The 12,695-nt window shown below is 48.0% G+C and overlaps 1 protein-coding gene across 3 annotated transcripts in view; it reads right to left on the bottom strand.

Moving 5' to 3' along the window:
- The window catches only part of DAZL (deleted in azoospermia like), a 33,876-nt gene extending 33,212 nt beyond the window's left edge, over window positions 1-664 (bottom strand). The window contains exon 1 of one of the 3 annotated variants that reach the window (XM_075919811.1): window positions 490-664. Coding sequence is in view for 1 of the 3 variants with exons in the window: in XM_075919812.1 (XP_075775927.1) it covers window positions 490-492 (3 nt within the window). In the remaining 2 variants the exon portion in view is untranslated. The remainder of the gene's footprint in view (window positions 1-489) is intronic. The other 2 variants (XM_075919810.1, XM_075919812.1) reach the window with 2 other exon arrangements.
- Window positions 665-12,695: the final 12,031 nt, after the last annotated feature.

Raw genomic sequence — 12,695 nt, 5'->3', positions numbered from 1 at the left:
TGGGGGGCTTGGGGGCTGCGTGGCCGAAGCGCGGGGAGGCCCCAGGGAAGGGGCGGCGGCCGCAGCACCACCCGCCAGGGCGTTGGGCTGCCGCCGCGCCGGGGCAAGGAGCGAGCGGAACGGGCCCGGCGTCGCAAGCCGGGTGTAACAAAATGGCGGCGCTTGCGAGGCATGGCCCAGCCTCCTCGACGTCCCAGGGCCCGTCTCAGCGGCCAGCGCCGCGCGCGGCTCTCTCCCCCTGTCCCCAGCGGAGCCGGCCCGTTGCACCCCACACGGCCCCTCAGCCATGCCAGGGGCGGGGGACCGCCCACCTCAGCCACCCTAGGCCGGGGCGAGCCCGTCTCCACAGGGACGCCAGCGCTGCAGCCCAGCCCGACCAGGACAGCGGCTTTGGGCCCCGCCAAATCCCATTCCCCGCCGAGGTTCCTGCCGCCGATCTCCGGCCTCGGCCCCCCTCTCCCAGCCCCCTTAGCCGCCAGCCCCACTCACCATCCTTCCCCACACGCGGGGCAGCGCCCATGCACGTCTAAAAACCGCGGGGTGCTTAAAAACTGACCCCACCAGCTCCCTCCCTCCCACCCCCTAAAAACAGCAGCTCCTCCCGCTGGCCCCGCCGCCTCTCTAGATAATCATCAGAGAGAGAGGCCAAGGGGGCGGGGAGAGGCCACACCCAGCGGGGTACCCAGGAAGAGGGAGGGAGGGAGGCAGTCTGTCTGTCTGTCTGTCTGCCTGCCTGCTCCAAGACGGGCTTTTCCCTGTGTGTTCCCACCTCTCCTTTCATTTGGTGTAGGTTTGGGGTGGATTTTACTCTAACCTTTCTGGAGTTAGGAACGGTATTTTACTGCCTGACCTGTGGCTTCCCCCTCCACCGCCAGTAAAAAGGATATAAAGTTTTGCTCTGCAGCATAATCTCATTTCATCCAATGGAGGCACTTTGCTCAGTAAGTGTTAATTTTACTGGGACACCCACTCTTTGTGAAACGTTCTTATTTAATTGGTCCTTGCTTATCAAAGACATGGCCTCGGAGATGAGGTTTCTGTTTGCTTTCTTCGCTTTAACAATCACCTTCAAACTGAAGGGATTGTTTTTGAATATAGATTATTTTTAAAAGGGAACTCGCTCTTAGCAAATCTTGAGATGCACTTGTTCCATTCAAAGCCAATGGGAGTTCTGTTATTGACTTCAGTGTCAAGAGGTCTGGGAGCATTGCTTAATCTCTGTGCTAGTCTCCTAAGGTTATGTCTACAATGTAGTTAGACACCTATGACTGGCTTGGACTAAGGGACTGTTTAATTGAGGTGTAGCTGTCTGGGCTTGGGCTGCCTCCTCAGAAGGTGCTAGAACTATGTGAGCCCAAGGCCAAATGTATATGCTGCAAATAAACAGCCCCTTAAACCGAGTCCCAAAACAGCCACTAGCCCAAATCAACTAGCATGGGCCAGTCATAGGTTTTTTGACATCTGCACTGCCCAGAAAAATCAGCTGCACTCAGTCTCATAGGGCTCAGGCTTAAAAAGTAAAAAGAGCATTGCAGACATTCATGTCCATACCGCTATTCTTCAGTTGGTGGTGCACATCCTCATAAGGAGTGCTTTCATTGAGATAAGAGAACCATCTGTCTTCTCCTTTTGGCTCCCCTCACCACCAAGAATGGGGTAGGTGCCCCCTCTCCCACCATGGCACCTAACTGGAGCTCCCTGGCCAGGCAGCTATGCTCTCAGTGTGTTTCAGGAAGCTGAAAACCTGGCAGGGAGGACGGGCTTCTGGTGGGAAGAGCAATGACGGGAATCTGGTTGGCTGCTATGCTCCTGGTGGGGAGCTAAGAGCCTGGCTGGCCAAGCAAGTCCCTGGTAGGGAGCTCTGTGTCCAGCTGGCTACTCCATTCCTGGTGGAGAGTCAAGAAACCTAGTGCAGCTGCATTGTTTCCAGTGCGGAGCTTGGAAGCCTGGTATGGCTGCCCTGTTCCTGATGGGAAGCTGAGAAGCCTTGTGAAACTGCACCATTCCTGTCAGGGAGCTGAGAAACCCTGGTGTAGTTGCTCTGTTCCCAATGAGGAGTGGAGCGCCCCAGGACGGCAACTGGGCTTCCTGTGGGGAGATCTGTGCCTGTTGGCTGCAATGCTCTTAGCAGAGAGTGGAGAGACTGGCAGCAGCCTGGCAGGAAGCCCTGGGAGCTGGTTTTCAAATCTGCCTTATGTTGACCAATACTGTAATGTAGACCAGGACTCAGTCAAAAGAAAGAAGTAAAAGATCTTGGTACTTAAGACCAGTGAGGGGACAATATGCTGGCACAAAAGTCTGTCCATGACAATCTTTTTGGAGGATTAAAGCCTACTGTTCGTCTCAAATTGTATAAAGAGACTGCTTGGTAGCTTTAAATCTTGTTTGGTCACAACTAATCAACTTTCCAGTGATCCTCATTACTAATTTATTTACAGGGATTTTTAAATCTATATTTGACATTGGCTAAAGGGATGTATGCAGTGGTTAAAAGATTTACCCTAAGTTTTAAACCTATAGATTTGTGTCAACTTAGGGACAATTTTCATAGTTTCAACAAAATCCTTTTTAATAGAGAGATATTTCCCCCTTAAAATTGATCCACATTAGTGAAGAACACATCAAGGCCTGGATATTTTCTGCTCTTTATTTCTTGCTTTGTGCCCCCATCCTTTCTACCTAGATATGGATAGGCTTTTTCTTTCCTTTTTATTTTTAAGTTTGCAGGAATTCTTGATCATTCCCACTGAGTAAAACTTGTTTAAACTGTTTATCCCATAAATTCCCAGTTTTATTTCTCAATAATTTTAAATATACTGCAGTCTAATCTCATGCCACTTGTTTTTATTGCCACAATGACAGGAAATTATTCTGTGAAGGTGGACTCACAGATGTGCACTTATACATATACTCTTTGATATCTGCTCTGTGCTATTTAACTGTATTATCATTTTGCAATAAATTGTCATAAAAACCCAGTGCTTTGTCTGTTTTGGTCCCAATGAACTGCTCATTAAAGCCTACACAGAGGCATAATCTGAAATAATGATATAATTTATCTCACTTTGTTCTACCCTGTGAAGATTACTTCTATCAGTACAAATTAAATCAATTCTAGAGACAGAGATGCAACTCAGAGTAAAAATATAATTTTTCCTCTGCATTTCTCTCCAAATATCCACAAGCTGTAGTTTAGCTAGTTTTTCTGATTGTATCCATATCTTTTTCCTTGCTTTCCTTCCTTGAATATTAACAATTTTTCTTGTCAATGGCTTAGTTAAAAGGTCAATACTAGGAATGTTAACTATAGGTGACCTGATTCTGCGCAGCATTACAGTGGAACCTAATCCCAGGTTCTGGGGAAATGCTGCACAAAGCCCAGGATCAGCTGGCAAGTGCACTGCCCCTTTGAAACGTGCAGAATCAGGGCCTGGAGGTGGGGGAAAATATGCACAGTTTCCTCCACCTTGCCCCTGTCTTGCGAGGCGCACATGGCACTTAGAAGTGCTGCGCACTTCTGGCAGGGCGGGAGGAGGCTTCGCGTGCTCCCCAGGCCCTGATTGGCCTGGGGGCGGGGGAGCATGTGAACTCTCTTCCCACCACCAGGGACATGGGTGCTTAGTGGGAAGGGGGAGCAAAAGGGCTCCCACACCCCCAGGCCAATCATGGTCTGTGGGTGGGGAAGCCTGAAGCCTCCTGGCCCCACCCCTTCCTTTTGAAGCCCCGCCCCTTTTGGTGCAATCCTGGGCCACTTACAAAAATTTTGAAATGGCACCTGGCAAAAAAATGATTGCCCAATCCTAATGTAGACCAATGCTGACCAGCTTTTAAATAGCTCCAGTGATGGAGATTCTATAATTTCCCCAGGCAATTTACCCCCAGTGTTTACCTACCCTGACAGGAAGTTTTTCCTAATGTCCTAGTCTGCAATTTAAACCCATTGCAGAATGGCAAGGTCAAGCATGCTGGAGGAGAATTGATACTAATTGAAAACCTTTTGAAGTAATTTTCTGTTGTGTTAGTATAATGCTGATGGAAAGACCTTGCAGAGAAAAACAACCCTTTATTTTCTCTATAATTTTGCTTCCCTGGCCAACTAATAATCTAATCTAAACTTGTCTGAGATCTTTGGTATTGAACATAAAGGACAGAACATCGAAGCTCAATCAGTATCATCTCAACTTTCATTATAGCCCTCAAGTCACTGTGTCATATCTCTGCCGTGGAACCTGATTTTTATACTGTACTCCCATCTCCTGGATTGTAGGAAGAGTTTGGGAGGGGCATAGGTAGGGTGAGTTGCACACCTGTCCTGAAGAGATGGGGGCAGGGCCTGAATCATGAACATTTCCACCATGTGTCACATAAGAACAGTCATACTGGGTTTAAATCACCTGGAAAGAGGACAGTCACTGATAAAACTACCCCTAAACCTCCTCCAATTACCTAAACAGAACAAAAAGTGCAATCTCTATTTATGTATTTTATTCAGTTACACAAATGATCAGCAATGCAGAGTATACAATAAGTGAAGATTTCCCCATATAGTGAAGGTTCATATTACATTTTATGATTAGAAGGAAATATAACACAGGAGTGAAACATCCCTAAGTTTTTGGACTGTTATTTTCTTGAATAAAACACCCAAACATATTTCTTCTTTCTCTTTTTATTTTGTCAGGTAGCAAAAAGAAACTTTGGGGACAAGGATGTGGGGAGGAGCTAGGATGAAAATCTCATGTTTGTGCATTTGCCATAGTAGGCAGGTATGGCTAGAACTCACCATAGTGTAAACCAAAGAGTCTCAAGCCTTATGTGAATAAGAAATTCAAATAGAATGGTTGCTCACAGCGCTCAAAATACATCTGCTAACACCAAGTAATTAATTTAGTAGGAACTTAGAGGAAGAGAACATAAGAATGGCCATACTAGTCACACCTATGGTCTAGGTAGCCCAATATCCTGTTCTTCAACAGTGGACAATACCAGATGCTTTGAGGGAATGTACAGAACAGGGAAATTATGGCTTCACCCCGTATCATCCAGATAATCACTTGTCTCTTCAGATAGTCAGGATTACACACACAGAAACATAGTCAATCCACCCTAGCTAACCTTCAGTGTATTCTCTCTGATAAATTGAAAAGCCCTGTATAATGGTATAGCCATGCATGACCACCATATCTTTATAACCTAAGAGATATTGCCAACCTCTTAGTGCTGAAAGTTGGACTGTCATATTCTTAGAACTACAATGATATCTGTGTTCTTTAAGAGAATAGAATTATAGAAGTTTATCTTTATTAGCTCTTGTGGGGTAAAGCACTGGATACAGAGATGTATCTTTTAAGGCCTCCATGTTGTTGTAACCTAAGCCCATAGTTTTGCTGGAAACTGATGATGTGTTAGAGCTGTGAAACTATGGAACAGGCTTTCATAGCTATGCCAACAACAATATTAATCTTGTACCACTAGTGTGCTTGGATTTACTTTCCATAGGACAGTACACCCATGAGAATAATCTCTCGTCTTGTGTGAGATCTCTTGGCTAATAAGTCTTAAATCATCAATTACATGCAAATGTTGATTAAACTAAAATATAATCATTCTTTAAGCAAGTAACAAATATATTAATCATTATTGCAGCAGTTGACTCATCCTCAAACTGCGCTGTATTCAAATCAAAATAGTGCTGATTATTGTGATTCCTGGAAATGTAACCTGCACTACAGGGCTACGTCTACACTGGCATGAATTTCCGTTAAAAGCATTTTCGGAAAAGCGCGTCTAGATTGGCAGGATGCTTTTCCGCAAAAGCACTTTTTGCGGAAAAGCGTCCGAGGCCAATCTAGACGCGGTTTTCCGCAAAAAAGCCCCGATCGCCATTTTCGCGATTTGGGGCTTTTTTGCGGAAAACAGTACTATGCTGTCTACACTGGCCCTTTTGGGCAAAAGTCTTTTGGAAAAAGACTTTTGCCCAAACGGGAGCAGCATAGTTTTTCCGGAAAAGCACTGATGATTTTACATGAGATCATCAGTGCTTTTCCGGAAATTCAAGTGGCCAGTGTAGACAGCTGGCAAGTTTTTCCGGAAAAGCTGCTGATTTTCCAGAAAAACTGGCCAGTCTAGACACAGCCCAGATGTTTTTCTATGTTACAGCTTCTTAAAAAATAAAAAAAGGTTACAAAAAGAATTGGATGATTGAGTAGTACTCAGCAGCGTTATTTCAGAATAACTGACATTATTTCAAAATAACAAAGAGCACATCTATACTACAAGCTTTTATTTTGAAATAATGTCGAAATAGAGGACTTCTTATTCTGACTCCTGTAACCCTCATTTCACAAGAAGTAAGGGAAGTCAAAGGAAGAGTGTTCTTCCTTCGACTTCCTGCTGTGGAGACAGCACTAAAAGCAAAAATAAGCGACTTTGACTTAAGCTACGCAATTGACGTAGCTGAAGTTAGTAGCTTGTTCCAACTTTAACTCTGCTGTGCAGATGTACCCTAAGGCTACATGTACACTGCCCCATCTTGTGCAACAAAATATGCAAGTGAGGCAAAGTGTGGAATATTGCCATGCCTCATCTGCATAATTAACAAGGCTCCATTTTTGCACAAAAACCCCCTCTTGCGCAAGAGCCGTTCTTCCTCTTTTTTAAAATTATGCAAATGAGGCACAGCGATATACCATGCTTTGCCTCATTTGCATATTTTTTGCACAAGCAGGGGCAGTGTAGATGTAGCCTAAGTGTATTGGAATAAGCTTCAAAAAATTAGTGATGAGGTACAAAACAGATGAGAGCTTTTAGCAGTGGTTGCTGGTCACAAATGTAAAAATGACTAATAAATTTTTCAAAATGAATAGGAAAAAAGTTCTTGAACTTAGACCTCATAATCTGGGATCTCTTGAACTCTGATATCACATGAAGTCAGACAGTGAAGAAAGAGGAATAGTTAGCTCTTGAATTGATTATAAACATTCTCTTAAATGAATTGTTGCCATAACTTTGCAATCTCATTTTTTCCTGTCTTCAGAAGTGAAGAAACTCTTGTACATGCATAACAGGAATCAGCAAAAACAGTACACATTCATTCCTTGAAAGGAAAACTTTGCAGCAGACTTAATGGGTCAAGTAGAAATATGTGCTGAATACACACATACTTTAGTCATGGCTTCCTGGTGACATGGACATAAAATCTGGATCCTTTAATTTTTATAAACCTCAGCAGGGATTGCTGGTCTCACAATATACTCCTGTTGTTGGCCCATATATTTTTTTACTTGGTGTTTGAACACATTGAGATAAAATCTGTTCTCATTTACACCTCTGCCACAACTCTGAAGATGCTGGTGTAACAATGGGTATAAAATACAGTAGAATTTGCCCTGTATGTTATACTAGAAGATTTACCTAGCATTGTTCGGGTTCTTAATTCAGAAAAGTTTTGTTTTTCTCCATTTAAATCATTATGCTAGGGTGAGCCTAGGGATGAGGTGTTCAGTATGCAGGCTATCCCAGGGAGAGAGGACAACTCCTGCCCTCTCTCACCACAGCAGCTTGCGGTCCGGTGAGAAGCACCTATCCATGGCCACTGCCGCTGTAGCAGGCACAGCCAAGGAAGGAGTGCATGTCTCCCGGCTGGGGGACAGACAGACACACAAACAGACAAACTCTCTGAAATATGTAGTAGGTCAGTGTCCCTGGGTATGTCTACACTAGCCCCCTAATTCGAACTAGGGAGGCTAATGTAGGCATTCGAACTTGCAAATGAAGCCCGGAATTTAAATATCCCGGGCTTTATTTGCATGTTCCCGTCCGGTCACCATTTTTAAATGCCACTAGTCCACGCGGCAGTTAAACGGTAATTCAAACTAAATCCTTAGTTCGAATTACCTGTTACACCTCATTCCAGGAGGAGTAAAAGGTAATTCGAACTAAGAACTTAGTCCGGACTAGTGGCATTTAAAAATGGCGACCGGACGGGAACATGCAAATAAAGCCCGGGATATTTAAATCCTGGGCTTCATTTGCAAGTTCGAATGCCTACATTAGCCTCCCTAGTTCGAACTAGGGGGCTAGTGTAGACATACCCCCTTTCTCAACATCTGTCCCCTACTGGCCCAAAGGGTTTATAGCTATCCTGGTCCCCATTTTTGGCCCCTTGCTGCCATCATGTGGTCATTATATAGTATAACTATCACTGCTAGCAGAGCCCTCCCTTTCCATTTCATGATAATTACATTCCATGCACATTCCATTGTCCTGGAACAACCAAACCCGTACCTTGCTTTAAGTTAAGATAATAGGAAGCTGAATACCAAATCTGGTGGTCCTAGTTCTTACTCTTTAGGAGGAGTGGGATGGGGGCTTGAACCCCTGCACTAAGAGCAGCACTGCTCTGCTGTGCATTCACGGCTGCGTGACCGAAACCAGCGGGGCTTGAGACCCGGAGCGCAGGGAGTTTAAAGGGAGGCCAGGAAGTGGAAGTGTGTGTGTGTGGGGGGGGGGTAGAATGGGAGAGCCAGAAGGAGTGGAGCAGAGGCTGGATGTGTTCCCCCCAGCAGGAGACCGGAGGGATGTGGGTGAGCCAAGAAGATCCCAACCCAGAGCGCCCGGCCCCATCCAGAGCAGAGCGGAGAGACCGGAACCCTGGAGGAGAGCCCCACTCGGACATTGAGTGACAGGGACAGCTGGAACTCTGGGGCATAGACATTGGGGGAAGGGAGGCCATAGAGGGATAAGAAGCATAGAAGGGCAGGGCAGGGAATATGACACGTGGTGGACCCCCGAGGCAGTCCGTGGACTCTGTTGCACTGGTGGAGAACGTGGGTACAGGTGATTTAAGCACCAAAAAAAAAAGGCGGGGGGCGGGGGGAAGAGAGGGCGTTCTTTGTCTTTCTCCAAATAGGAGTTGGCAGGGGACCCAGGCAGTAGTGGAGGAAGTTGGATTAAGGGACGATGAACGTGAATAAACTGTTAGAGTGGCTGGCTGACAGTCAACGTCAGCAGCAACAGCAACAGACGCAGCTGCTGCAGCAGATGACGACCCAGCAACTGGAGCAACACCAGCTGTTATGGGAGTTGGTGGAGCTCCAACAGAGACAACAAAAGAAGTGGGCCCAGCAGTGGGCTCCCACGCCAGGGTTAGGTGCCTCCGGGATACCCCTGGAGGGGGCATTTGGAGGAGGATCATTGCTAGCCTTGCTGCTCCGCCTGACGAAGATGAGCCCTGGGGACGACGCGGAGGCCTTCTTAGTAACATTCGAATGGGTAGCTTCTGTGGTGCATTGGCCAGAAGAACACTGGGTGACACTACTGGCACCCTACCTCACAGGCCCCGCCCAGCTGGCGTATAGGAGTTTTTCGGCTCGGGACGCCCTACACTATCATAAGGTGAAGGAGGCCATATTGGACCAAATGGGGGTGACACCGGAGGTCTACCATTGGTGGTTTAGGGCCGAGTGATATCGACCTGGCAAATGGCCGCGGGTGGTGGTCCAGTGACTTTGGAAAGTAGCAGGGCGGTGGCTTGAGCCTGAAAAGAAACCTAGCACTCAAATAGTGGAGATGATCGTACTAGATCAGTTTTTGCAGATCCTTCCAAGCGACAGCAGGACCTGGGTTCAGCGACACCAACCGTCTACCCTTGGGGAAGCCGCCGCTATTATGGAGAATTACCTGACTGCGGAAGGACGGGAAGAAAGAGGCCGTGAGCCCCGAGAGCCCACAGAAAGGAAAGGCGTAAATGGCTTGGCACAGCCTAGCCAGGGACATGGGAGACAATGGGCCGCCGGCCTATCGAGTGGAGGACCAGGAGACGGTGCCTGGCGTGGCTTGGAGCAACTGAGAGGATGGGAAGGTAGAGTGGAGAACCTGACACACCCGGAGGAAGGACTACGACCAATGGTACTCATGCCTGTGCCACACAGGGCCTGCTATGAGTGCGGGCAGGAGGAACGTTTCAAATGTGACTGCCCCTTTATAGATTGTTCATATGGACAAGTGCTGGCAGCCAGCCTCCGAGCCCGGGGGCAGGACCCCTCCAAGATCATGGTGCAGGTAAGAATAGAGGGGAGACTGGTGGCTGCTTTGGTAGATTCGGGCTATAGCCAAACTCTGGTGACAGCAGAGCTCCTCCCGGAAGAAGAGCCCTCAGGCCCCCCAGTTTGTATGCAGTGTATCCATGGGGACGTTAGAACTTACCCAGGAGTGGTCTGAGGCCGGCTGCGGCAGCTGGCGCCCCAGGTGGGAGGCGCGATTGGCGTCCCCGCCTGCACGGCCGTCAATGGCCGTGACGTAATCATCGGGCACCCCATTGAAGATGGGGCCCTAGGCAACCGCCAAGTCTGCCTATGCTCACGGGCCGCCCTTCAACTTACCCCACAAAGTGGGTGAAGCTGTCAGACAGGGAGATGGAAGCAGTCTGTAAAGTAGCGGTGGCCGCAAAGGTGGTGTACCCGGTATTGTTGGGCCAGGACTGGCCTGTATTTGACCGCCTCATAGTGAAATGGGGAAGGTGTAGGGGGAGGCAAAACCCCCCAGGACAAGGAGGCCATTACCCGGGGATCGGGTGTTGGAGGGGGGCCCAGGTCACTTCAAACCTGGAAAAGGGCGGTATCGGGGAGGACGTACCCCGGGAACAAGAGGAGGACTCCACTGCGATACCGGACGGGGATCAAGCATGGACGGCAGGAGAAGATTTCCTCTGAGAACAGAGGGAAGACCCCTACCCTAACACATGCCTGGGAGCAAGTGGTCACCTGGCAGAGGACACCCTTCAGGAGGGGCAGGCCCAACTGTCTCCCAGGTTTGAGGTAAGGACAGATCAGCTATACTGGATAGAGAGCTGCTGAGGGGACTCGGGGGAAATGTGGCAGCTCCTAATACCTAGGTGGTTCTGGAGACAGGTCCTAGACTTGGCCCATGCTAATCCCTGAGCTGGGCACCTAGGATGTAAAAAGACTATACAGCAGATCACCAAACGCTTTTATTGGCCCGGGATCCACAGGGAAGTTAAAGACTTCTATGAGTCCTGCCCGGAGTGCCAGTGGGCTAGCCCGGGAACGGTGGCCAGAGCCCCTTTGATTCCACTACCAGTGGTGGATGTGTGGGTCACTATGGACCTGGTAGGCCTCATGGAGAAATTGCAGCGGGGAAACCAGTATATTCCGGTGTTAATAGATTATGCCACCCATTATCCTGAAGCTGTACCACTTAGGAATACCAAAGCGGCTACCCTGGCCACAGAACTAGTGAAGATCTTCTCCTGGGTGGGCATTCCCCAAGAGCTATAATGGACCGGGGCCAAATGTGATGGGGACGGTAATGTCGGAACTCTGTCGGTTAATGAATATTGTACCCTGCGTATGTCGGTATACCATCCACAGACGAACAGCTTAGTTGAGCGTTTTAACAAAACCCTAAAAAGCATGCTCAGGTGGTTTGTAGAGGTAGGCCCCAGCGACTGGGACATTGTTCTACCGGCCCTACTATTTGCGATTAGGGAGGTCCCTCAAGTGTCTACAGGCTTCTCTCCTTTCGAGGTGTTATACGGGAGGCAGCCTAGAGAGATATTACACCTACTGAAAGAAACTTGGAAGGAACAGGGCTCACAGGTGAAGGGGACGGTCCCTTGCATTATAGACCCGAGGAAAAGGCTGCAAGCAGTGTGGGAAATAGTAAGGGAAAATCAGCTTCAGGCCCAAGGAAGACAGGCCCTATATTATAATCGGGGTGTCAAAACCCGTACATTCCAACCCGGGGAAAGAGTACTCCTACTCTTGCCGTCATTGGACTCAAAACTGCTAGCAAAGTGGCAAGGAACCTATGAAGTCCTACATCAGGTTGGCCCCGTGGACTATGAGATAACACTGACGGACAAGCACAGAGGTACCCAGGTCTATCACGTAAATTTGCTGAAAAATGGAGACCGCGGGAGGGAATGTTAATAACACTTCAGCCCTCAGAACCCGAATTGGACCATGGGGAAGTAATGCAGCCAAGACGGGAGACGTTTCTGCAAGGATTCTCGCATGTCCTCTCAGCCAGGAAAAACTCCGGTGATGAGCCATCATATCCACACAACGCCAGGGCAGAAGGTACATGAGTCTTTGAGACCCCTCCCGAGGAAGCTGTGGGAATCCATGCGGTAAGAGATACAGCGAATGCTGCAGATGGGAGTAATTCGAGAGTCAAGGAGTGAATGGAGGAGCCCGATAGTCCTAATCCCTAAAATGAACGGGTCCCTGCGGTTCTGTATTGACTTCCATAAAGTTAACACCATCTCACGTTTTGACACATACCCTATGCCAAGGGTTGATGAGGTGATAGAGAGATTAGGCGGGGCACGGTATCTGTCCACAATCGACCTCACAAAGGGGTACAGGCAGATCCCCCTCACTCTGACATCACAAGAGAAAACAGCCTTTGCTACCCCGTACGGACTGTATCATTTTATAACCATGCCGTTTGGATTGAACGGGGCAGCAGCCACGTTCCAGCGGCTGATGGATAGGATATTGCAGGACCACCGAGAATACATGGCTGCGTATATAGATGATATTATTATTTATAGCACCTCTTGGGAAGGGCATGCACAGCATATTAGGACGATTCTGAAAGCCCTAGCAGCAGCGCAGCTGACAGCAAGCCCCTGTAAATGCACTTTTGGAAAGAAGGAGGTAGTGTACTTG

Source organism: Pelodiscus sinensis, chromosome 2 (genome assembly GCF_049634645.1).
Source record: "Pelodiscus sinensis isolate JC-2024 chromosome 2, ASM4963464v1, whole genome shotgun sequence".
NCBI classification, from domain to species: Eukaryota; Metazoa; Chordata; order Testudines; family Trionychidae; genus Pelodiscus; species Pelodiscus sinensis.
The sequence above is the reverse complement of the archived record's forward strand: the minus strand, read 5'-3'. Positions and strand labels throughout refer to the sequence as shown.